Source organism: Neolamprologus brichardi, chromosome 6, assembly GCF_056152115.1.
Source record: "Neolamprologus brichardi isolate AB-2024 chromosome 6, ASM5615211v1, whole genome shotgun sequence".
Lineage (NCBI taxonomy): Eukaryota > Metazoa > Chordata > Actinopteri > Cichliformes > Cichlidae > Neolamprologus > Neolamprologus brichardi.
Window position 1 is genome coordinate 22,477,501 of NC_142109.1, and position 26,365 is coordinate 22,503,865.

The 26,365-nt window shown below is 37.9% G+C and overlaps 2 protein-coding genes across 4 annotated transcripts in view; one reads left to right on the forward strand and one right to left on the reverse strand.

Moving 5' to 3' along the window:
• stx8 (syntaxin 8) overlaps nt 1–16,205 on the forward strand; it is a 42,715-nt gene extending 26,510 nt beyond the window's left edge. Inside the window, exons 7-8 of one of the 2 annotated variants that reach the window (XM_006787465.3) lie at nt 6,311–6,412; nt 15,430–16,205. In XM_006787465.3, the coding sequence (XP_006787528.1) occupies nt 6,311–6,412; nt 15,430–15,494 (167 nt within the window). In that variant the 3' untranslated portion in view covers nt 15,495–16,205. Of the gene's footprint in view, nt 1–6,310; nt 6,413–7,098; nt 7,365–15,429 lie in introns of those variants that run through there. The other variant, XM_087841857.1, reaches the window with a different exon arrangement.
• A 259-nt stretch (nt 16,206–16,464) lies between these two features.
• The window catches only part of ntn1a (netrin 1a), a 56,904-nt gene continuing 47,003 nt past the window's right edge, over nt 16,465–26,365 (reverse strand). For both annotated transcript variants that reach the window (XM_035906381.2, XM_006787466.3), the window contains 2 exons: nt 24,734–24,808; nt 16,465–19,799 (listed from right to left, as the gene is read on the reverse strand). In XM_035906381.2, coding sequence (XP_035762274.1) covers nt 19,471–19,799; nt 24,734–24,808 — 404 coding nt within the window. In that variant the 3' untranslated portion in view covers nt 16,465–19,470. The remainder of the gene's footprint in view (nt 19,800–24,733; nt 24,809–26,365) is intronic.

Consider the following 26,365-nt stretch of genomic DNA (forward strand, 5'->3'; position numbering starts at 1 on the left):
TTTTGCTTGTTCTCTTTGTTGCTATTGTGCCTTTATTGGTCTGGATAAAGAACTGTAACACAACTTTCCAGTTCCTTATTAACATTGGATCTGGATTGTTGCTTCTTAAGTTGAATCAGACAGTGCACTAATTGCTCAGCGAGATTGGTTCTCAACACACTGAGTTTTAATTAAATAACTGGGCTAATGGGAGAAGGCGTTCTCCTGCAAGGGAATACAGCTCATATGAGAATCTGTGCAGATCGGGGAGTTTTGGCAAACCCCCTTGTGTTATTATTAAGATCATGGCTTTATAGTGGTGTAAATGTCTGCTAACGATCATTTTCACTGCAATATAATGCTTTAAAGTTCAAAACTCAATCTTTAACATCCTTCCAAAGATATTAGAGGATTCATGGAAGGTTGCTCATCTAATCTCAAGGAGGCTTCTCCTGGAAACTCAGCCAGAAGAGGTTGTGTGGTTGTGCTTGAAAAAAATACTCTACAGACATGTTAGTAGTTTTCTCTGTAGTAAAAATAGTAAAACTAAATATATAAATAACATTCGATTGCTAGTTGAGACAGCAGCTAGAGGGTTTGGGCTACATAAGATACCTCTGACTGGATGATGATGATGAGCTACCAGTCCTGGTAACTGGTAATTTACATCCATCTGTCCATCGTGCCAGATGATCCTGACAGAAAAGATGGAGGCCTGAAACTGACCCCAAATGGCAATGTGGCCATAAGATGATTTTGGTTTTTTCGTTTGTTGTTGTTTTTATTTTAAAGATTCAAGCTCTAGAACGCACTTGAAGTGGTGTTAAGATAACTCAGGAAAAAGCAGAATAAAGTGACATCATGTGAAAGCAACATCTGTCTCCAATTGGTATATGTGTGTGTGTTTCAGGGGTCCCATTCTGCTTTTAAATAGGGCCAGGTTTATGCCCTTTATGTAAGTGTGAAAAACGTGATGTGTGTCAGCGATAAACTTCTGTCTTTTTTTTCCCTCACACTTTGCACCGCTGTTCTCTGTAACTCTGAAGCCTTGCTAGTTTTCTCACCCAATGAACACAGCAGAGAGAGAGAGAGAGCAGTGCAATAGGTTACTGCAAACAGCTATTTTGCTGTGTTTGGGGGGAAAGAAATCTGCTAAAGAGTCATGACACGTGGTAAAATCTAGCAACAAAGCTGCTTACTTAGTAACGCTGAGCTGAAGTATTTTGATCACTGTCATGAGCAAGTCAGGACAGGCTGATATAGTACACATTTCACTTTAACTCACAAAACAAGGAAACGACAACAACAAAAAATATCTCAGAATGGGAAAACCTACGCTAACCTGTTTACGAACAGTTAGATTTTGTGGTACAGAGCTCTGTATTATAGCAGGTGTAACCAAAAATTTCTGGGACTTGGTCCATAAAGTTAAAAACCTCATCTGATTTAAAGTTATTTTGACTGTTTTCTAAAGGAAAATTGTTCCAAGGAAACACACATGGATTGCCTGGTTCTGTATGAGCTGTAAAACTGGCTGCTACTTAAAACTTCTTGTTATGAAAGTAACTGTTCACTAGTTTTTGTTTATGTTTGCTTTGGAAATATTACAAAAAATGAAATGGCAGCACGTTCCTGGAGCCAAGGAGACGTTGCAAATGGGGTTTTTTTGTGCAAATAGGAGATAAAATACAAATAGGTTCATAAGTTTTGGGACAATAACATTTTTTGTAATTTAGCCACACGGTGGATCCACAGTGGATTTTAACACAATCAAGTGATTGTAGTGCAGACTTAGAGATTTAATTCAAGAGGTTTAACAAATGCATTGGATTATCTGTTTTAGGAATCACAGCCGTTTTTATACATAGTCCCACACTTTTTTACTTTGCAGTCAGTCAGTACCTGTCTAGTCTAGAAACTGTGTTTCCTTCCTAAAGATTGGGAAGATGCTCTGCCAAATGTCGACACAGATTTTGACGAATATCTGTTTTCTTTGCCTTTAGAAACTTTTGAATTGGTTCTGCAGTGTGGTTTGAGCCATCGTGCATTTGTATTGTGAAGCACTGTCTGATCAGTTTTCCAACCTTTGTCTGAATCTGAGCAGAGTATAGCCCTGTATACTTCACAATTCATCCTGCTAGCAGCAGTCACATCATCAATAAACACTAGTAGCCATGTTCACCAGCAGCCATACATGGCCATGCCATAGCATTGCCTTTGACAGATGATGCCTCAAATCGTGAGCTGTTCCTTTGCCTTTCTGTACTTTTCTCTTTGCACCATTTAGTACCAGTTAACCCAGGTTTTAACCTCCTAAGACCTGGCGTCCGCATATGTGGACATCACATTTTGGGTTGTCTAGACCAAAATACTAAATATTGCTCTGCAAGGGCCTGATATCCACTTACGAGGACGTTATACTGCCACTGTTCTATCGAAATTTAAAATGAATGTCCTCATATGTGCATCCGATTTTTCTCAGAAACAAAAATCCGATAAGAAAAACAAACAAAAACGTAATTCTTTGTTTTTAAATTTATCAGGTCCCAATCAGCCCAAATAGCAAAGAGAAATTAAAAATGCATGCCATGAGAGAGTTAATGTCTTAGGAGGTTAATTTGTACAAAGAACTTTCTGGAACTGGGCATGGTTCTTTTAGATGTTTTCTAGGAAAGCCTTATCTGGACTTTGTTTTTAATGAAATTAACCAGTGATTTACACCTTCTTGTAAAACCTCTGTTTTTACATTCATTGTTAAAGTCTTCGTTGTAGACTTTGAGAGTGATACAGTGGCTCCTTAAGAGTGTTCTTGAAAGTTATAAGGTTGTTTTTCTTAACAATGGAAATAATTCTGTCATCATCCACTTTAGACTTCAGTGGTCTTTCAGGCCTTTTGATGTTGCTGAGCTGGTCAATGCATTCGTTCTTTTGAAGAATGTCCCATGTTGGCTAACCTAAAGCTCTCGCCATCTCTCTGATACGTTCATTTTTGGTTTTCAACCTAAAGATGACCTCTCTTGCTTGCATAGACATCTCTTTTGACCTCATATTGAACGCTTCAGTGAACAGTTACTGGATGCAAGTACATATCTTTCATCTGCTTATTTGTTCATGAAATGACAAGAGAGCAGGCTTAACCTCACTGCAACTCGGTCACTGTTTTTCATTGCTTTCGAGGCTCTGAAAATGAGAAACTATGTATAAACATGTCTGTAATTAATTTCTAAACAGTTAATTCAGTACTTTGGTTAGAGACACTGAATTAAATCTGAATGTCTCTAGTTCAATCTTTTCTTGGTTGTTTTATTTAAAAACCATTGTAGTGGATTATAGAGGCCCCGCTGTGTATATTTCTATACGAGGAAACTAAAGTATGTTCTTAATATACTGCAGTGTCTTTAAAAATTACTTTAAAAATAAGACAAAAAAAACAAACAAATCAGAAATCCCATTCTAATTCAGCTACAAATATTTAAAAACAAAGTATGTGTTCAATAAGAGCGCTTGTCTTTTGCATAATTGAGGTGAAATAAGCGTATAGCAATGCATCCTAAAAAATGACAAACAGGAGAAATTTGTGTACACACATGCCATGCTTTTCCACGCTGTGGTTTTAGAGGTTTATTCAGTGTGATAGCACTTTAAATAAATAAACTCTGCCTGAAACAGGGGCTTCTTTGTGGTATAGCTAATCTAAGCCAGCACCTGTCACTCAGATAAGTTACAATGGGAAACTGAGAATTATGGTGTTAGAAACTTGATTTGATAATAGGGTGAACTGAAGGACTACGCATGTGAAAGGGCAGTATATTGTAGTGCAACCATTCTTAGTGCAAACGTTAATTGAGCGTTTCATTGCAACTATAGTTAAAAATCATGTCCTAGAATGGATGGAAATTCATCAATGAAATGGGATGTTATTGCTGGGCCAGAACTGAATTAAGAAACTTGGCACCAGCGACTGAAAACATCCATGACTAGTTGGAGTGGCATGCAGCACGAATGGTTCAGTGTCTACACCCCTTCTCTGCCTGTAAAGGAAATATTTCTTCCTTCTAAATTGTTGCCTGATGCTTAGATGGTGATGTGGAAGTCTCGAGGGACACTGTACATACGGCAATCTCACGTCTCCCATCTGCTTGTCCTTGCCCCTTAACATTCTGGCCCTTCAAACTTACTTGCTTTTCTTTCCTTCCTCTAATTATTTTTGCAACTTAATTATTTGGTATCAGCCAAAAGGCAAACTGTCTTGTCAAATGGCGATGACTCTAGCTGGGGAAACAAGGCAGTTTCATTTGAGTTGAAGACATTTGTGCTCACAAAGATAAATGCTGCAGACAGCCCTGAGCCGTCATTGGTGGGAATTCGGTCATGTTGCCCAGTTTTTGAAGAACAGAAGAAGCTTGGATCATATCAACTGAGTACTACTTTGCCATACCGTAGCAATACATTGTCGTTCCCCTTCTGAAGAACACTGCCTGTAAACTTGGCACTAGTTTGTAGATGAGTTTAGCTTCCCATTCCTGTTTAGTTTGTAGTTGTCTGAGTGAATAAGTATACAATGCACTAAATCAATGCCATCTTTCACCATTATTACTTTTTAATTTGGAAAACTTTCAGCAGCCGTCCGTTCCCATTTCACATATACACAAAAGAAAAAAGAGAAATACAACAAACCATCAGAAAGAAACTACATCATTGCATGAACATTATAGATTGCTTTATCTCTAAAGTTTGTTCCTTTGACATCAATATTTCATCCTGTCACTGACACAATAACATTATCCATTTCTTAAATTTCACTCTACATTGTTCCTCATAGTCTTGTCATGTGAGTCAGTTGCTCCTTAACATATATTTCACTCGCTGTTTTCAGCCATTCATGTTGTTTTCGTGGGTCCGGTTTGTACCATCTCTTTATGATGGTTTTTTAGCTGCCTGTTTTTGTTGCTGCATCAGATCTCTGGAGATGACATGTCAACACGGTGGCTTGCTCTAACAAATCACACAGGCTTCCATCTGGACGACCTTCAAGTCAGGAACTCCTACTGAAAGACCTTAGCCACAGCGCCAAACACACACACAAAAGGAACACGCTCTCTTTCTTTGGATCCTAAGGCATAGTCCCAGAAGCCTCAGCTTACGTCTTCAGAACTCATGAGAAATAAGGATCTGATTAAATTCAGGAAGGAGTGAAACCGTTTGAAAGGGCAAGGAGTGCTTTCATATGACCTACTTCCTCTGCCACAACTTATGTCTGTTTGCAGGTTCTATCTTTTTGTTTGCCGGTCAGGTGTCATGTAATGCAGAACTTGTCTCTCCATCATTGATAGTCATTTTTATATAGATGGTTACTTTGGGGGGGCAATTCCAAATCCCCAAAAAGTTGGGATGCTGTGTAAATTGTAAATAAAAATAGAAATGCCGTGATTTGCAAATCTCATTTGCTCATATTTTATTCACAATAGAAGATAGAAAACACATGAGGTGTTTAAACCAAAACAAATGTTCACTTTTAATTTAAAAAAAATAGCTCATCTTAAATTTGATGCCAGCAACACATCATAAAAATGTTGGGACAGGACCATGTTTACCACTGCGTAGCATCTCCAATTTTAGTTGAGAACTGTTGCACTTTTGGAGAAAGTGATGTTGTCCCATTCTTGTCTGATATATAAGATTTTAATTGTAGTTCTGTGCAATTAAACAGTTCTGTGTCGTCCATACTTTTTATTTTATTATGAGCCTACTGTTTTCAGTTGATGGAAGCTCTGGATTGGAGGCAGGCCAATTCAGTAACCGGACTTTTCTACTATGGAGCTACGCCATCAGAGATGCAGGCTTTTTAAATGAGCACTCATAACAGGCTGAACGGTTCCTCTCTTCTTTAGTCCAGAGGATGCAGTGTCCATGTTTTCAAATTTCAATTCTTGTGACTAGTCGATTTTAAGTGACCTTTGGTCCACAGAAGAAGACAATGTTCACATGTGGCTTCTTCTTTGCATGTTAGAGCTTTAACCTTGCAGATTAGCGAACCTCTGGCTCTCTTTACTTCTTAGACAATCTCGCTCTGTAAGATGCTATTTTTTTTTACCCAATTGTAAAGAAAATTACTCAAAATAGCAGATAGACAGTTTTTGCAAAACCTGTATTTGTTTTTTTTTTTCTTTTTACTTTTTATGTATTTTTCTCTATAATATATTATGTTGCCTGTGTGTCAGTGACTTGATTAATGCAAAATAAAATCTAAATCTACTAGTGCACATGACCTGACCTGAGCAATTAGCTTGACTGACTTTTTTCCCGTTTTTTGTCTTTTTTTGTCTCTTAGAAATTATTGACGACCTTACACATCTTGTGGACACGACAGATAACAGGATTCGTAATGAAACACGAAGGGTGAAGCTGGTGGAGACGAAGTCGGCCTCTTGCGGTGAGCATTCCTGTTTCCTTCACATGCAAAGCACTTTGTCATGTCTTTGTCTTTTATGCCATGGAGCACAGAAGACCACATAAATCTGTTCATTTAATTAAATATTATAATACAATCTTTAATAGCATAAATACTTGCCATAAAATATCTGTTGCAGGTTTTTTCCCATGCATTTAGCTGTTATAAAGAAAGATAATTGCTTCTGTGGCAGCTATGCACAAAAAGTGCATTTTGCAAGCTAAGCTTCTTGTGATCTTTTGGCATTACAAAGCTGTCTTCACCATTAAGCCATTTCAGCAGCGTTGGTGTTACTGCTGCTTTTTCCTTATTTTCCAGAATAGTGTTTAATGGAGCTGAAAAACAATGATGCTGATGGCAATAAGCCCTCTCAGTACAGAGCATGTTGTGAATGAATGGTGGGTGGACTGGTTTTGTCTGTCACGCCTGCTAACAGTGTCCTGGCTTTAAGGGTCTCTCATGCAAGTCCTTTGAGGAATCATCAAATATCCACTGAGGGTTGGCCGTGTCATCAGCCACTGTTGTCTCAACTTCACATTTACAGAGTTGACCTCTTTCCTTAGAAGTTTTGTGAATGTATGACCCTTCTTTAGTATTATCACTGATCTGCTTTGGTTTGTGTAACTTTTGTTTTATTGTGTACAAAAAGACTGCTTCACTCTTTTCAGAGGGTCCCGCTTTTCAGAGGGAAACAGCTGCCACGAGATGTGTGTTAACTGGCTCTAAAGCCAGCCTATGGAATGTGGCAGTGAGTGAGGCTGGCTCAGTAGGCCCTGTGAAATGCCAGACCGCATTGCTATGGCAAAGACTGCATTGTTGTGCACGGAGACCTCACAGCCAGGAACAGAGCAGGCAATAGGAAGGTCAGCCCCCCAAATGCTTCATTCTGTTGGTCTTGTCCCCATGGTGCCTGAGCGTGAGTTTGTTTGAAGATCCCAGAGCTTAGATTGTGTTAGAATCAGGACTCTTTTTCTCTTTTTGTTGAACGTTTTTTTGCTAAGTCCCTCGATCTTCACAGGCAGAAGAGTATTCCTGGGCTGTTTGTGCATTTGTTTGTGTGTCCATTCATGTATATGATCACCTGCAAGTTTGTATGGAGCAAATACATATACATTCGCTTCCTAGTACTGGATTGGAGCCCCTTTTGCATTTAAAGCTTCCTTAATTTTTTGGGTGTAGATTCAACAAGGTGCTGGAAAGATTTTTCTCAGATTTTGGTCCATATTTACATGATACCATTACAAAGTTCCTGCAGATTTGTCAGGAGCACATTCATGACTTGAATATCATTTCATCACATCACAAAGGATCTCTACTGGATTTAGATATGGTGACTGTGGAGGCCCTCCTAGTGCAGTGAGCCAGTTGCTTTCATGCTGTTTATGCCAAATTCTTACATTACCATCTGAACATTGCAGCAGAAATCGAGACTCCACCAGACAATATTTTTCCAATATAGTGTTGTCTAATTTTGGGATCCAGTACAAATTATTGCCTCAGTTTCTTGCAATTAGTTTCAGGACTGGCACTGGTGTGCTCTTCTGCTGCTGTTGGCCATCTGCTTCAAGGTTTAATGCATTTTGCAATCAGAGTCGCTTTTTTGCATACTTTTAGAGTGATGATTTGAGCTACTGTTGCTCTCCTATCTGCTTGAAGCAGTCTAGCCAATATTCTCTGACCTCTGGCATCAACAAGGCCTTTTCAACCAGAGAACTGTCACTCACTGGATAGGATTTGTTTTTCAGACCCTTCTCTGTAAACCTTAGCCATCCATGAAAATCTCAGTAGATCGTGAGTTTCCGAAATATTCAGACCAGCCCATCTGGCACCAATAACCATGCCACATTAAATCATCTTTGTTCCAAATTCTGATGCTCAGTTTGATCTTCAGCAGGTCGTCGTGACCATGTTTACATGCCTAAATGCATTGAGTTAATACCATTGGATTGGCTGAATATTTACATTAATGAGCAGTTGATCAGATGAAACAGGTGTGTGTGTGTGTGTGTGTGCATTTGTGTGTGTGTGTGTGTGCATTTGTGTGTTTCTGATTTGTTTTGACAAATGGAAAATTCCCCTGTGGTCTTTTTCACTCTCACCTCTGTTCAATCTTTTTTTTTTTTTTTCAATCCTTTCTGTCATCCCCTGTTTGTCTTTTCATGTTTGACACTCGTCTTTGTGTCAAGCACAGAAAAAACTGAAAGTACTACATGCCACAAATTGTTTGGATGGCTTTCCTTCTTTCTTCATGGCAGTGTGTTTGTAATTCCTCAGCTTTAAGGCTTTATTTATTTTTAAGACCACCTTTCATCCAAAACCGGTGTTTGGTGTTATGTCTTAGCTGAGTCCTTGTAAAGTTAGGAACGTCTGGCTGGAACAGCCAAACGCATACATAACCTCCTAGGACCTGGCGTCCACATATGTGGACATCACATTTTGGGTTGTCTAGACCAAAATACTTAATTTTTCTCTACAAGGGCCTGATATCCACTTACGAGGACATTATACTGCCACTGTTCTATCGAAGTTTAAAACGAATGTCCTCAAATGTGGATCTCATTTTAGGTAAAGAAAAAAAATCTGCTAATTCTTTGTTTTTAAATTCATCAGGTCCCAATCAGCCCAAATAGGACAGAAAAAATAAAAATGCATGCAATGAAAGAGTTCGGGTCTTAGGAGGTTAACGTAGCATAATGGAAATTAGGGTAGTTTTGAAGATAGGGGCATAGCAATTTTTTGTGCATACATGCAAACATACAAAACAAAACAAAAAACACTATACCAAAAAATGTAGCTGAACGTTTGAAAAGGGCCCACATATTGCTAAACCATGGTTCCTGGAACACACTGTGCATAACTAGTGCCCTGTAGTGTTGAGAAATATCCATTTTGCTGAAACATATTAGATTCCTGCACAGAGCAGGCTTCAATCCACCCAAGATTCAGATTGTTTTGACTGCATTTATAAATTTTCTTGATTCAAAATTTCAGTTGTTTCTATTTCATCATCAGTACCTTGAGGCTGATGTCTTGATTCCAATAACATGAAAAAACAACCCCAAACAGGAAGCAAGAGTTTTCAAGAGTCCTTCAATAAACATTTGAGAAGTTTGCATTATTCTTGCAAAAAAAGGGGGAGTTGCAGTTTGTTTTTTGGGCTTTTTATTTTTTTTATTTTTTTTACGGAATACAGCTCATAGGTTTTCCTGAATATGTGTGGCAGATTAGTCTAAATGACACCAGAAATGCCATTACTGTAAGTTAGAGCACATCAAATTAGATAACATCAACTTGAATAACCCTCCCAACAGAGCTTATCTTAAATTTGTAGAGGACCTTTGCGGTCCTTTTGCGGGACCTTTGCGGGAACCCCCTGAATCCCACAGGATTCAGGGGGTTTATGACGGACAGAATTTGACTCTCGTTTGAGAAGAGCGTGTTTGCTTAACATTGTCTATAATTGCAAGTTAGGAGTTACCAAGAAAAACACAAAGTGTGTGAGATAAATATAACATTAAAACTGTTTCTTGATATTTTATGGCAGGTTTTGTTCCTCTTAACGCCCCAACATGATATACTGTTGGCAGACAGAGATCCCAGTTAAATATGTGTTATATAGCTGATGAAAGACTTGCTTTAAATTACTGTATACATCCTGTTAATGATGTTTCCACATCAGAGGTTTTTCTCAGTAAGTGGCAAGTTCAAGTAAATTTGCCTCAAGATATCTGTAAATATTTGAAACCATTTTCATATTTCATATTTGACAGGGGTGTAGGGAGCACAGTTTCCTCCTTGTTCATGTGCTCAGACCACAAGATTACACTGCAATGCATGCAGCTTCATCCGCCAGCTAAGCAGTGCACCAATTAATCTCAGATATATCACATAAAAATGTATATTTTAGGTACACCCTTAAAAATAAATTGCATTTTAAAATGTTGTAAAACATATAAACATTATCAAAAATGAATGCTAGCATGCGTTTAAAACAGACATTTGTGGCACTCTTAATGAGCATTGTATTGTATACTCTGATTTATGAGGTCCCCTGATTTTCCACTTGCGTCACCAAGAAGTTAACATTTTCACATAACTGCCTCAAAATTTGGTGCACTTTAATTTCCATTAATTCTTCCTCAAGTATGAATCTTAAGTCTGGCAGTTCTATAAGCTCTCCTAGAACCATGATACGGTTCAATAAACTTTATAGAAATATTACTGTCCTTAAAATAAATGTAAGAAGTTTGGCAATTATCATGGTTTTAAAGATATATATTTTCCCATGTTCAAAGCAGTCACCTCAAGTTGCTTAAAGTCTTTACAGAGTAATACAAATCTGGAAAATATATATAATGTATCACTTCTTTAGGGTTTCCAATTTTCTCCTTAAAGAAGTGCACACGACATATAATTTACAGATGGATACAGATTTCCATATGCTGTAGTAGACAAAAATGCAGCCACCATTGACCAAATTTTCAACATATTTCTAAAGCCACAATCAATTAAAAATACGTGTCTTTAGTTGTGTTTTTAAAAAAATAGGTTCATGTTTATCTTGTTAGCATAAAATTAATCTTTTCTCCTTTGTTTTGTCTTTTTTGTGTACAAAGGCAGAGGAATGACCAGACCAGTTTATGGGCCATCTCTTTCACTCTTTCTCCCACCAATTATTGGTATTCTCTGCAAGTTGTCTTACTGATGTCTGGAAATTGCTAAGATGGGTTGAACCCAGACCAAGCCCTCCGAAACTTCTGGGTGGTCAGTCTATCAGCAGACACCAACTATCTCCCTCAGCATCAATGTGACAGCAGAGCCCTAATCTATTTGGGAAGTTAACGCCATTATTGTCATTAGCCTCTAGAGGCCCTCTGAGGGTCAGAGTAGGTTATTTAGTTACTGAGGCAGACAGCGATGGTCCAAGGGGAAGGGTGAGGGGCATTGTGGATGCCTAATGTGGCTTCATGACTGGCGGCTACGTGACGATAGAAAGTTAGAAAGAACAAGCGAGAGTCTTGCTTCACAGTAACATGTGTGTGTTGCACGGCTTATTACTGTTGTTGCTATGCGGTGTCAAATGGAGTTGCTGACAGATGTTGGACTAGACTGAATGAAATTCTGATGTCTGAATCTAATATAGACCAGGCCTATCATTTACACCTAAACAAAGATGATTGCTGCGAATTTATGTGTGTATTTGCTTAAAGCTTGAAGCTTTTAAAGAGTCATCACAAGTATTTGAGCATGTGTGTCTGGTTTGACTATTTTATTATGCTCACATGTGTAAGTTATCAAGAGGAGAGGGCCTGACTAAACCAGTGATGGCTCTTAGCATGAATATCCTGTGAATCTATGTAGGAACACATTCCTTTTGTATACAATAAAAAAACCTGCTATGCTCAAAGAATTCCCCATATGTAAATAAGGTGACAACTGCCTATAAGTATAAGTAGTAAAACAAAGGATGACAAGAACGATGCAATAAGATAATGGGGTATAAAGACATCTGGACATGGTACAGGCATGTCTCATATATCCCGGCAAAGAAACCAGCATCAGCCTTGCATTTCATCAAACCACCACTACCACCGCAAGCAATTTGTTCAGCATGGCTTATATCTCACTCTGTCTCCCCGTGGGAAAGACAACCAATTAAGCCACAGAGGGGAATGCAGAAGGCAAGAGCCAAAGAATGAGAGAAATGCAAACCGAAAGTGAAAGGGCTGGGGATAATACCAGCCGCATGCTAAATAACAATGGACAACTTAAGTCAGTGGGGCCACGTATTGACAGCCCTCAGACCAGCTAGATGTGCAGTTAAATCTTCATTCCTGTGTCACTGTAGAAGAAGTGGGAATGGTGTGGGAATCTGACTTTGGCAAAACTTTTCCAAATTTTAAACGTGTGCCATGGTTTGTGGTCTGATATATACATATACAGAAGGAAAGACCAGCATATCCTAAAGGCAATCAAATCCTCATAATGTACTCTAAACCACACACCATCACTTCTCTCTTACACTCGCTAACACTCCAGTTGAATTCCATTCAGGTTTATTTATATAGCACCAAATCACAACAACAGCCACCTGGAGATACTTTATACTGTAAGGCCTTACAGTTACCACCGGGAACTCTGTGGACTGCCTTCTCTCATTCCTGATTATCAAAATGAATTGTTAAATGTAAACAGTAACCAGGGCAAGCAGTTACCATCATCCGCTGGATTAAAACACACCTCTCGTGCAAACCACAATAGCCATATTTCAAATGTCATATTTGATAGATTTTTAGAAATTCACACTCCATGCTGATTCTATTCTGAATTTGTTATTCACTTAAGGAGTTGAGTTGATATTTTAGTGTAAAGTATCAAAGTATATTTGCAGTATATCAGCATATATATAAAATTAATTATTCAGAAATGTCTCAGATTTATGAATCATTTTAGAAACAGAGCCCTTAAATCTGGCTGACATAACTGAAACAACTAGTTCAAAGTTGAAAAACGTTTCTATTTCATTGCTCTCTGTACTGGACACCGCTTTTAATATGCCACAAATAACATATTACCAGCATATACTGACCCAGCAAGTTTCAGTCAGGCTTTTACAATTTGCAAATTTTAGTTAACACTGAATAAAGTTCAACTTTTATCATCTCATTCTCTAGGTGGCAGTGTCGAAATTAACAAACTGGTATATGAAAAAGGGAATTTGAGCTGGACTACTTTAGTTAAGTTAATTGTTGCAGTAAATACTCTACAATACACAAGTATTTATGGCAGTGGTTAAAAAGATAGATCCATTTATCCACCAAAATTATTTAAAATATTCCTAAAGCCTTTACTGTGATTCTGTTTTACTTAGAGGATAAAATATCTACCTGTAGTGGATTTTACATGTTATTTTTTTTCTTTTCCTTTCTCTAGGGCGGTGGCTTTAATAATAATAATAAAAAAAAAACTGTAATTTTTTGAGGTTCCGAGGGCAAAACACTTTGATGAAGTGTGAGTGAGCTTTTGCACATTTTTTTCTCTGCTGCCATAGTATCAGAGAAAAACAATGATTACCCTCTTGAAACAGAATCAGAAACACATGCCTATCACAGTGTGCGATCTATGGCAATAAAGCTTTTGTGGCCATTGAACGCATGTAAATTGCATTAAGTCATCAAGAGAAGAATGGTTATATGCTACAAGGGCATACGCACTTGGGACTTGTGTTAGATCAAGGACTTTGAAAATTAGTAGTGAGGTATGTAGGCTTCTTACCTCTTCCAAGTGTATTCCCTTGTGTCTGATGAATTCCCCTCCTTCCCTCTGGGTCTGTCTCAAATCAGGTTTGGAGTTTCTCAGCTGCTTGACATTTGACTTTTTAACTTTAAAGTAGAAATTATATATATATATATATATATATATATATATATATATATATATATATATATATATATATATATATATATATATATATATATATATATAGTTTCAAGCTGAAAAGGTTTTTATCACCAAGGGTTATAGCAACAAAACATGAAGTAAGAAAATTCAGCATAAATTATCATAGCAAATGAGTTTGGAAAGTTGTGTAACTGTATCTGAGCAGCAGTGATTTTTTTATTTTTTTATTTAGCCTTGCTAGACTGGATGGGTGGTGGTTGTTGACTATGATGAAGTCTCATTGCTTTTTAAATAAATCTAGAGCAGTTCATGATTAACACAGACAAAATAAATAAACTTCTGGAGCAGGTGTCCAGTGCTTAACACCCTAAAAAATTTATGCTTACACTGTAACTCATTTTGGTTATCTGGCAACAGAGTGACACATACTGACGTCTATAATTAGTTGGATAAAGACACGGTGTTTGTAGTTTTGTCTCTGGAAGACTTGTATCACCACGAGACACGTTAACAGAAACAAACTAAAGAGAAGTTGTGATGATGAGATTCAACTATCGTCTTTGTTTGATGACTTTGTGGCTTAAAATAGGGCTGGGCGATATATCGAGTTTTTTTTAAAAATATCGATATATTTTTATACGAGATATAAGATGTGACCATATCCTTTATATCGATATATACGTTATAATTGTAGTTGTGGAGCCACAAGTTTGCCTCTCTTTCGTCCAATTTTGGCTCTACGCTACGTTACTCGGCCTCGCCTCTCCTTCACTGAACACAACTCCCCCTCCTCCCCCATCGCTTCACCTGCAGGCAGCGACAAGATGAACACGGCAAATCTCCGTTAACGAGTTACTGCGCATCACCCCGTGTGTGGGGCTGGACGGCGTCAACGTGTTAACGAGCTAACCATGCTAACGAGCTAACCACGCTAACGCCATGCAGCCCACAGGGGCTGCACAGCCTAAAATTCTTTCATTTTCTCAAAAGTTGACAGCCCGCCTTATGTATGAATTCTGGTTGTGCTTGATGACCGCGAACCGATTTTATGTGGTACACAGCGCTCAGCAATCTGTCAAAAAATGTTTTAGTACGACTTTGGTAAGCTAAGGAGCTTCACCGCTTGATGGATTGTCGGAGCATTACGGCTACCGAGGAGCCTCGCGTAGTAATACGCACTGTGCTTCAACGTAATATTGCCGTATTGTGTGTGTGTATAAGGACCATAAATGGCACCTGAAGCGGATTTCAAACTCCAGGCTGTCAGTCACGCAGTTGAAGTTTTGAACAGAGCAGCTGTGAAATCTGTCTATGTTAATATGCTCAGCGTCTGTTAGTTTACATTTTGACTGCACAATTGTGAGCTTTTTGTTATGGACAAAAACAACATACTTTCCTTTTATTTATGGAGCATTATTATTTAATAAATGCTCATAATTTATTTTTGAGTAGTTTTTTTCATGTACATCTATGCCGTATGTTAATAAAAGTGCCCGTGTGCCATCTGTGAGAAATTACTTAATGAACCTTGTAGTCTGATGTCCTTTTCCCTCCAATTGCTCTAACATGTCTTTTTTTCACTCCTTCCTTCTGCTCAGGGATGCTGGTAGTGATCGTACTACTTCTTATAGCCATTATAGTGATTGCTGCATGGCCTGTGTGATGAAGACAGCAGTGATCATGGACCCATGTCGGACAGCAACAATGAAAGTCTGGAGCAGAATTTAATCAGCACTGACATCAAACAGACAGACCCTCATTTAAGCAGATTTATCATACTTGTTCTTCACATTAAGACACAGGTCATTTTGGGCTATCTAATAAAGGAGAAGTGGGGAAAGAAAGACTTTAACCCCACAGACAAATGTTTTTATTCAGTATGTCACTCTTGGGTTTAAGGGTATATGTAACCCTTCAAAAGACATTTACTTTCTTTTTTTTGTGGGTGTAAATTGTTTAATAGATATTCAAATGTCTTACTAATAAATTAGTAAATCATCAAACTCTTAAATTTGGAGAATTGTAAGCATTTTGAAAAAGGTTTATTTTACTGCCTGAACTGTGGGAATGTTGACCTAACAGTAGGACCTCCCGCAGGCAACGGGGACTTTTCTTTCATAAGCCTGTCTGTGGTTGGGCTGAGGTTTGTACTGGATACAGTAATTCTGCAAGCTTTGCAATATTCACACTCACTTATATTTACCCATTTATTACTGTAGCAGCTGTAATGTTATCATTTTGTTTGGATTTTGTAATGTTTATAGAATAGCTCATAGCCAAAACAAACAGCTCGGCTGTGTTACTAACATGGCTCTTTTCCTTCCCTGTAAATCAATTCAGCTTGTAATTTCTAATAAATGACATTTCCATTTTATAGTGCCTGGACTCCTGTCTGTGTTTACGCTCACGGCTCACTCTGAAGTGTTTTGTAACATGATCTTTAGGTAGTGTGGACCTTTGGCAAAGTTTTAACACACTAGTACTACTTTAATTCATTCCATTGCGTATGTTTTTCCCCTACTACATTTATAATGATACTGCAACCAGTTAACAGGGATAAACTGAATACATTAAATTCTGTAGCCTTAACTTACAATTTAAAAAAAAACCAAAAAAGCAACAGAGGCAAACGATTTTTCAATGTAACAAGAGTTTATTTATTCTGAAAATCTGAATTTAGTTCTACCAGGTTGGTGTGTTCAGTAGTTATTATTTCCTTCTTTTAATAACAACGATCTAAATAACCACAAACAAATAAAAAAAAAAAGACAATAAAATCCACAATGTCTTGTGTCATTAAATATATTCATATATAATAACCATAATATATTAGTAGGCATTGTAAAACACTGCAAACGACTTTGCAATGGTGAAAACAACATTTACAATTCATAGTATGAACACAAAGCAATGCTTTGACGTGTATGTGTATAGCGTTTCATCTGGAAGCTTGTCAAACCATTGCTCAGGAGACGGATGTCAAAGTTACAGCTAGAAGCTATGGAGACCAAAGTCGTGTCATTTTGGATTACACTGTGCCAAATAAAAATTGTTTTTTTTAAAAAAAGAACCTGACACATAAAATTGTTGGTTTAACAATGAAATGCAGTACCGTGCAAAAATTTTGTGTATATGTCAGAATATTGTGATTATCAGTTTTGGAGAATCCAAGAAGCCGCCATCATGTAGCAGCATGTTGGGTATCAATAACAAATATTAAACTGATTGAACAATAAAAAAAAGACTAAATGTCAATATTGACTAGTACAGTCATTTTCTGTATCACAGTTCAATATGCTCAATTTGTCATCATCTAGGATTTTTACTATAAGTAAAATTACAAAATTGAGGACGTTTCCAAGATAGTGGTATCAAATCTTTATCTCCTTATATGAAAGTGTGAAAGTTTCTTTTCTATCCCTCTTTACACTCACTTGAGCATTAGAAAGTAAATGTAACTTTTGTGAGACAACAATCGCCCATTTAACATGATGTTTTATTGTCTCACAAACATAGTGCTTACGGTATTGTGTTTTGGCCTCAAAAGATAAAAAGTTCATGATAAATCAAATACACTTTGGGCTTTTTACAAACCTGAGCATTTTTATCCATGCATTCCTTGGAGAAATCCAAACTGAACTGCACACAAACAAAGTGGTTTGAATCAAGCAGCGACAAGTTATTGTAATGCACCCCATTTGTCCCTTTGCAAGTATTGACATGAAGAGAATTAACATGGCAGGCATTTTCTTACTGATTCGTTTCTTTTACTGAGCGTACAGTCGTGCATTGTGTTTGCAAAAGAGTGTGCCCTGTAAATGGGTTTATATGCAATCCCACCATACTGCAGTTAGTACTACAGACGAATACAAGCTGTGAGGTGGATTCTGAAAGTAAATTTAGGTAAGCGTGTTGAGCACTTTCTTAAGGCGCAATAAGCTTCAGTTTTTCATCACTATAGGGATTATTTTCTCTGCCACGTAAGGTAAGAAATTTATTGTTTCATTGTATCCACTCTGTGCTTTCTACAACCTGAATATCTTTCAGATCATCTTTTCAGATTTAGTGGTAGTAACAGGCAGGGGGTCGGTTGCAACATTTTTCTCCCTTTGTCCTACTCATACCCATTGTAGAAGATTTTGACATACTGTGGCGAGCTTTCCATAACTTGGTTTAAAAGAACACATGTCTGAAGAGGTAAATCATATAAATATTTGCATTGTTGCACTTGCGTCATACTATTTGTCTTTGTCAGTATCCTCTGAGAACATGCAGTACCAGCAGCTGCAGTGCTGCACTTTCACCCGCACAATTTTAACATTGCATCCATTTTACACAACAACAGACATTGGGTAACTTTCACAGTTCTGATCATTTGTGGCAGAGCAAGCATTGCTGATGAAAGGAAAAAAAACAAACAAGATTTCACATCCCAAATGCCCTTTGGGGTTGCGTTAGGCAGGGCTTTCGGCATAAAACCGAATCAAACCTCCAAAGCTACCCACTGCGGTGACGCCTCATGACAGGAAGGAAGCGGTTGAGGGTAGTTTCTTATTAATGTCTATTAGGAACAACTCAGGATTTTATGAACATTTTTGTAAAGAGGTTATCAATAAAATGTAGCTGGCTTCTTATTCCCAAGTCACTTGTTAAAGCTTCTATTTTTTTTGTGAGACAAAGTATATCACAGTTACTGTAACTAATAAAGGTAAAATCAGTGATTTAAATGTTCTTTTTCCCTCAGAAATTTAACATTAGTACAGTACCACAAGCAGCACTATTTAGTGAACATTACAATCTTACATGCAGGTTTAGGCAAATGCTTAACTGTGGAATTTGAGGGGCACTGATTGAAGTAACAAGGACGCTCAGGATTGATTAGATTGAAAATGAAAGTCAATACTGTCATAGATTCTTTTCTGTCACTTGCATGTTGTAAAACTGTAAAAGTCCTGACAGATGAAAATGTAAGACATGCAATTTAGTGTTGCTTGAATTGCATAATATAACTAAATTCAGACAGGAAAGGAATGGCAAGTCTTTCACAGCTAAATGTATGCATTTCGGTGGCTTAGAAACAATAGCATTTATGGCACAAATCTCAATAAAGGAACAACATATCACTTCCTCAATTGCCACTCAACAGTGAAATCTTTTGTTGAAACAAGCTCACTTCTTAGCGAATAATACAATTTTCCAAAACAACATGCAGAGGCAAAGTTGCAGCGGTAGGTAAGTGGCTTTCTGTCATTTTTGCAACAGCGGAAAATGTCCATAAAATTCAAACATAAAATATAAGGATTTCATATTGGGATAATGAGAACAAAACAAATAATGATATATACTGGTAATAGGTGCAAATCCACAAGAGAAAGGAATCTCAAAGTAAAATAAACCAAATCTGCCAGGTGAGCTCCTTCAACAAAAGTTCGACTGAAAAAAACATATCATCCTAAATAATTCTCTTCATGCTTCTACACAAAAAAGCAGCGACATAAACAGTCTCTTTTCTGTCCATGGTCCTCTGTCTGTCACTCTTCCATTCTTTTTATTTATTTATTTATTTATTAATATTTGCCAGCTCAGCTTTTTTTCTTGAAATCATCTCCCTCTTCAGAATCGTCTCCGTCTCATCCTGCTTATGGCTTCTTGCACTTGCCTTTCTTCTCGCGCTGCTGGAACTTCCTGAGCCTGCGCGCCCATGTGTCCCTCCACTGGATAACCAGGCTACCTTTATCTGCCACTACTCCACCCTGGCCAGGGGAGTCCTCATCATTTCCCAGCAGCAAGTACTTCTTCCCAGGCTTGATCTTTGGACACTTGCAAGCCACGTCTTTGGCACGGACCCACAGAAACTGGTCCCCACGGCGGATGCGGCTCTCTCCCTGCTTGTAGACGGAGATGATGTTGACAGTAAATTTCCACCAATCACCGGATTTGTCTGCTTTCAGGATGTGCACTTGGACAGCTGCAAAGAAAAGTTGGGAAGCAAAAGACGTGACACATGATTTCCTTTTACTGGATTCAACAAAACATAAACAAAAGTTTAGTTTCTCTGTAAGGCTAAAAGTCTGCAGCAGAGTTGTGTGAGGTTGTAACTGGGCACGCTAGTTTTTGAGGCTATATACTATAATTGAGTATATCATTTTCATCACAGATACAAGCATGTAGATGCCACATTCGCTTTCTGCGTTGCATCTTTGCTACTGCGATTTTTCTCAGGTGTGTTTGGATAGACTAAAAGTTCTTTTAACAATTTTACAGTTTCATACATATATCAAGTTTATGCATTCAAGTACATTTAATTTGACATTTTACAAGAGGTAGTCTGTTTTTAAGGTGACTGCATGCTAAGTGGCCACACTGAATTAAGCTAATACTAGCCTAAAGGTAGCTTCAGGTAAGCAGTTGGGTGTAAAAATCTGCATTTCAAACTTAACTAAATATGCTGTATCATTGCCACAGTTTTTGCATTTGTAACAAAGCAAGCCAGTTATGAATTTGTTGTAAATGGTAGTGAGTTCTGATGATTTTTCAAGTATATAAAGATCTCTGCCTTCAGAGATCGGGACAAACCCAGACAGGTTCTTTCTGTTTGGAATTTTTATGTTTTTAAGTTTTCTGTAGGAGCTCCTCGGTTTCTCCTCCCATCAAAAAACATGCCAGGTTAATCTTGTGTATTATTTTAAGACATCGATTTGGACGTTTGGTTCCTGCTGTCCAATGCATGCTAAGATTTACAAATCAGAGGTTGACTGACAAGCTCAAAGTCCATGACGACAGTAGGCCAGCAATAAGAGACTTGCATGTTTTACTGGGAACAATAAAGGTCTGTAAATTTTTCTTTAAAGCAAATCATCCAGCAGATTTTTCACTAAGAGACATTGCGGTAGACTGACTGGCATTGCCTTCCCTACAGCTATGCAGCTAGCATTACAAAAACACTCAAAACTGTGGTTTTACCTTCTAAATTTAACAGTCCTTCCAAGCCAAAGTTTTTGCTTAAACAATTTAGTCTACAGATTGTTTTGGTCAAATCACTATGTCACTGGATATTTATTGAGCTAATCTCCTGCTTGCATGAGATATGCAGACATTTTTATTATTTTAATGAAGGCCTGGATTTTGTTTCAGTTTCCTATATCAATCTTACCAAAGAGTAATGATGTCACAAAAGGGGGAAAGGGTTAGCCCATGATGCACATTAGGGATTATGTCACAAAATCCAGAGCTCTGACATTTCCAAGGCTGGAAGATCAAACCTCAGTATCCCCAAGTGTTTTAGATTTAAGAAGGTTTTGTTGATTTGCGTTATTGCAGCAGAGGAAATCTTGGCATTTGAGTGCATTACAGCATTCTTGCATTGCCTCACCAAGGAAATATTTGATCTTTTTTTTTTTTTATTTTCAAAAGGGCTTTACATTGTGACTAAAAGTGCATATCAGACTAATAAGACATTGAATAGGTTGCAGAAACACAGTTTTAATTCTTTAAAGAAGGTCAAATATGATGCGTACAAATCTGAATGGTGACAAATCAACTGAAATTGATTGAAAAGCAAGTACTGAATTGATAAAAGGAGGTAAGAGACACGTTTAAATTGACACCAATGTGCTATTAATCCCGGTAAAGTAAAAATTGGTAACCTAAATCTCTAAATCTCACAGTTTAGATTTTTTCTCTATACCTGGTCAAGCTATCAGATGGAGCCCAGTATGCATTATGTCCATTTACTGACACAGCAGCGTGATTTGTAATGTGATTAGGAGACAGGGTAGGGCTATTAAAGACGTTAGCTGGAAAGATACTCAGTTATATCACATGATTAATGTACCGATCCTGTCCTGTGAGAGGAGGAGTGAGGGAAAGTGAGAGTGAAGAAGAGGAGGAAAGAGAGCATGTATCAATATGCATTTTATTGAACCGATCTCTTCCCCCTGTACTTATGAGACCAGTTTCGGAATGAACCATCTTGTCACAAGGTCACCTTCAGCACTTATGGAGCTGAACATCTTGGCAGTATTAAGTGTATACCCCTGTACTCAGGCCAGGTTTTGTATTATTGATTTTGAATCGCTGCCTTGGGATTCATTTCATAAAATGATGAAAATCTAAAACTGCTTATAAAACCTTTTTCCAGCTGCAACAGTGTAGCTGAATAAAGGTGATTTTTGAAAACATATCTGTATCTGCGTGCAATTTTAGTTTCCATTATGCTATTATTATTATTATTATTATGTTTCAGTAATACTGGTTAAACCAGATCTTTTGTGTTATGCTTGTAGCACAGTAATTACATGTGCAATTTATTCTTCTGCGATGTATTAATGTATAAAACTATTATTTGTATAATAGTTTTATTTAGGCCTCAGTGTCATGAGAGCCCTAATGACCGTTGGCTGACCTAACAGTGACCTCTGCAGCACCTTGGATATACCAGCTGCCACCATGTACTGTTTGTGTTTGCACAACAGTTACTGTGCACTGTGGACACTGAGATGCTTAAAGTGGCTGCACCAAGGATTTGCTGAGATGAGACATTTCCCCGGGCTTTGCATCCTCCTGTGACTGCTAATGTGCGTCTGCATATCAAATGCAGAAGCTTGTAGTGTCGTTTCCCTACGCAGCATGGGACACAGATCCCTGCTGATCCTTTCAAAACAGTGCAAAGCTATGGCTCCCTGGAGCCAACTTCTGCAGATTTACATTGTGTCTCGGTCAGCTTTGCTAAGCTTGAGTAAATACTGCACAGGGTTCTTGTTCTTGTCCGTAATTAGTCTTAAATATTCCGTTGCTAACTATGGATGGAAATGGATCCTTTAATCTATATTCCTGGCACAAAGCCACCCGGCAGAGAGGTGAATTACACCGGGAATGACAAAGAACATAACACCACTGCTGGACTCATAGATTAAATTAAATATTTTAACTATAATCCAGTTCTGAAAAATAATTTCATTTAAGAGTTTGTAAAGGAAATTTAAAAAAAAACAAACAAACATATATTTTGTCTGTTGTTGTGCATGAACACATCAAATCTGCATGTGTTTATTCGATTGATTGTACACCATCATAACATGGCAGCCAAAGAGAATCTTTTTGGCTTCATGTTTTGATTAAATCACACTTAACAGCAGAGTTTCTATCTCAACCTTCTCTGTTCAGACTCCCTAATTTACACCCCCTACCCTCTGTATCTACACCCAAAAAGCATTAAAGAGAATCTTTTCTTTTCATTTGTCTCTTGCTTGGCAGTCGCTCAGCCATCAGTACCAGCACACCTACGAGACATGCCAAATCAGTTTTGGAGCCTCTCCTGCTGTCTTGTCTTTGGATATTTACATACTGTAGATAAGGGTACTCCGGATTGTGTTGAGTGATCGTTCCTCCAGCGCGTCATACTGATGCCTCTTTTTATCTCTACATCTCCTCACCCTCAAATGGGTGCTGCCTACTGTTATCACTCAGTTTTAATAGTGGTGTTTTAGTGGTCCGGTGCATTCTCATCCAGATATTGCCATTCTGCGCTATTCCACAAAGCAGTAAATTCATTGGCCAGGAGACTTTGTCTTTACACTCATTTTTCTTTTTTTTCTCCACTTTAAAAAAAAGTTAAAAATTCATTTAACTAACTTAAATTAGTCACGGTAAGGGAACAGATTTGTCTCACCATTACCATAATCAAAGGCATTATGGTGCCACTGTTAAAGGACACGTCATGCATTTCTAGGACACCAGTCATCTGACAGAATGACACCGATGTCTCAGTGTTTCTTGTGCATCATTATTCCCAAACATATTTCCTCATTTGGTGTTTAATAGTAATGGTAGAGGTATTTACTGGGTTGAGATATGCTTGCTATGCAGACCTTATTATGGCGTACTCATTTAGTTCCCCCTCGTGCCCTACATTTGGGGTGGATTGGTTTTTAAAATTGTATTTGTTACACATCTGTGTTAATGTATAAATAAAATATAATACAACAGCACAATAAAAGTATGTATTTTTAATCTTGATTTTAGAAGAAATGCTAACTTGGTTTTGAAATTTCCAGCACTTTCTGCCTTTTGACAAAAAAAACAAATCACGCACGGACTGCAACACATTTGAGAGACGAGGTTTTTCTCACGCCACTAGCAGCAAGTTAGGCACTGGTGGAAGAGGAGGTGTCTATAAGCTGACCCTTTAACTCCTGCAAATCCTAACAGAACAAAGTCCAGGCATGTCCATCAAGCTGCTGAAGTATGCTCCAGGATGCCGCTGCTTGGTTGACTAGTTCAGCAGCCTGACTTCAATCAGGGGAGGGGCCAGAGGGACAGGAAAAGGGGAGAGGTCATATGTCTTATCCACACCTTGAATGGGGTGGCAGACTGATGGTCACAGGAATTCACCAAGAAACACATCAGCTGTGGGGGAAGTGGCCTTTCTTAATGAGGATCTCTTAGAGAGCTCCCACTGTCTGTCATACTGACTTGCTTTATCCGCTGGAGTCTTATTCGACTGTTCAGAGATAACCCTTCCAGCACACACGCACACACATCTTCTCCCTCTCTGTCCTTCTGTTTGTCTGCCTCTCTCTTCCTCCTTGAAGATCTGTTGTCTTCTGTTTGATCCTTTGACTCTCTGTTCTCAGAAAGCTGTAGTAAGACATCAGTAAAAGGCCTCCCCTGAAAACTATTGCTGCTTCCCAGCAATGTTCTGGGCTGGATGCGTAACACTGAAGGTATTCTGATTGTAGGAGCAAACAAATGCATACAAAGAAAGACTCTGCAGTAACACTGGGACTCCCTAAAAGTGCAAATTATTTGTTTTTAGAGACAGATTGATCTCAAAGTAAAGCAGATGTCTTCATAATGTAAATATGAGTGATTAAACAGGCTGCGTGTTGTTTGTTTACTCACCGTAATCTTTCTTGCAGTACTTCTTCATGTTGATTTTAAGTTTGCCTTTGGATGCCTTGCAGTAAGAGTCACAGTCTGCAAGAATAACAAAGAATCAAATATAATAATGAGTCATAATGCATCAAATAATCTCTGCAATTTGGTTGCCAGTATTTATTTTTTCTGTGAATTAAATTGTTTGCATTTTTTTAAACAATTTTACTGTTCTTGGAAAATAATATTCTCAATTTAAGACATTTGAAAAAAATAAATACTTGCACCCACAGCAAATTAACTGATTTTGAATTTTTATTTAATCAGAAAAGAATCGTCCCAGAATTTTCCACTTTGTCCTTTGATTAAAGGAATCACTATGAATTGATCAAAATAAAATGTTACCTTCTGAAAAAATCTTATAATTAATTAAATCATTATTAGTTAACATAGTTATACCATACTTAATATGATATTTTAGTAATACCACAATTAATATGATGGTATTAAATTAATATTAAAATTTTATAATAATTCATGATTTTAGTAGGAAAACTTTATATTTGATATTCAAAATTATTTAAATAAAACATATCTATTTGAGATTTAAAGTTTTAAATGCTTCTATTGCATGTAGTAGAATCTGGAAAGCCTGAACTTGTTCACTGAGTTTCAAGTTTAGGAAGAAAAATGACAGAACAATAAATAAATAAATAAACATTTTTTTATTGTCCAACAGCACAATCTCATCATGTGTGATGGTCTTATAAAAGCACCTGATGTTATCAGCACGGTGTTTTGAGAGATTTAAAAGAAAAAGTGCCAAGAACCCACTCAGACGGTGGGAATAATTTAGGCCTATCCAGACCACCCGACATTTACTTCATCCCCCACCTCCACCCAAATCTCACCACACTTGTCACCTCAGCCCCCGACCTTCTGAAAAAAAAAAATAGCCCTGGGATCACTTCAAGGCCCCACAGAGGACCACGTCAAGCTTTTGCATTTATTGCAGGGGGGGCACGCAGGGTTGTCAGCTATTTGAGGGAGTGGAAGGTGGGGAGGTGGAGGGGGTCAATGCCACACAAAGGGAGGTCAGGAAGGGAAAATTAGCCATCCATGAAGTGTTAGGCAAAGGACCCTCATTTTGGGGGTGCGTCCATTCTGGAGCCGTGAAGAAATGAATACCTCATGCAGGCAGCGGTGTCATCCAAATCAGCTTAGAGCACTCTGCTGAGAGGAAGCTCTCAAAGACAAGTATATATTTACATATTCTTTGAGGCAGATGAGGTGAACATTTGATTTCTCATCCACATCATTCGATGTACACTGTTCAGAAAGATTTTTGGCCAGGAAAATATATTAAAATGTATATATTCATGTGCGGTGGGGGTCAGGGATATTAGTGTTCACTGTGGTTCAATAAAGAAAATAATGAGCCGCATACTGCAAGCACAGTATGGCATACAGCCACAGGGCTGTATTAAAGGTATGCAAATATACAAGATACGAAATCTCTGCAGGTTAGGAAAATATTTACATCTGTGACTCTACATGTGTGTCCTCCACGTCATCACATTGTGCTCTTGCAATGGTGTTTTTAATTATTGAAAGTGAACTGCTTTTATGTTATAGCCTTGTTCCTTGTCCAAATAGACC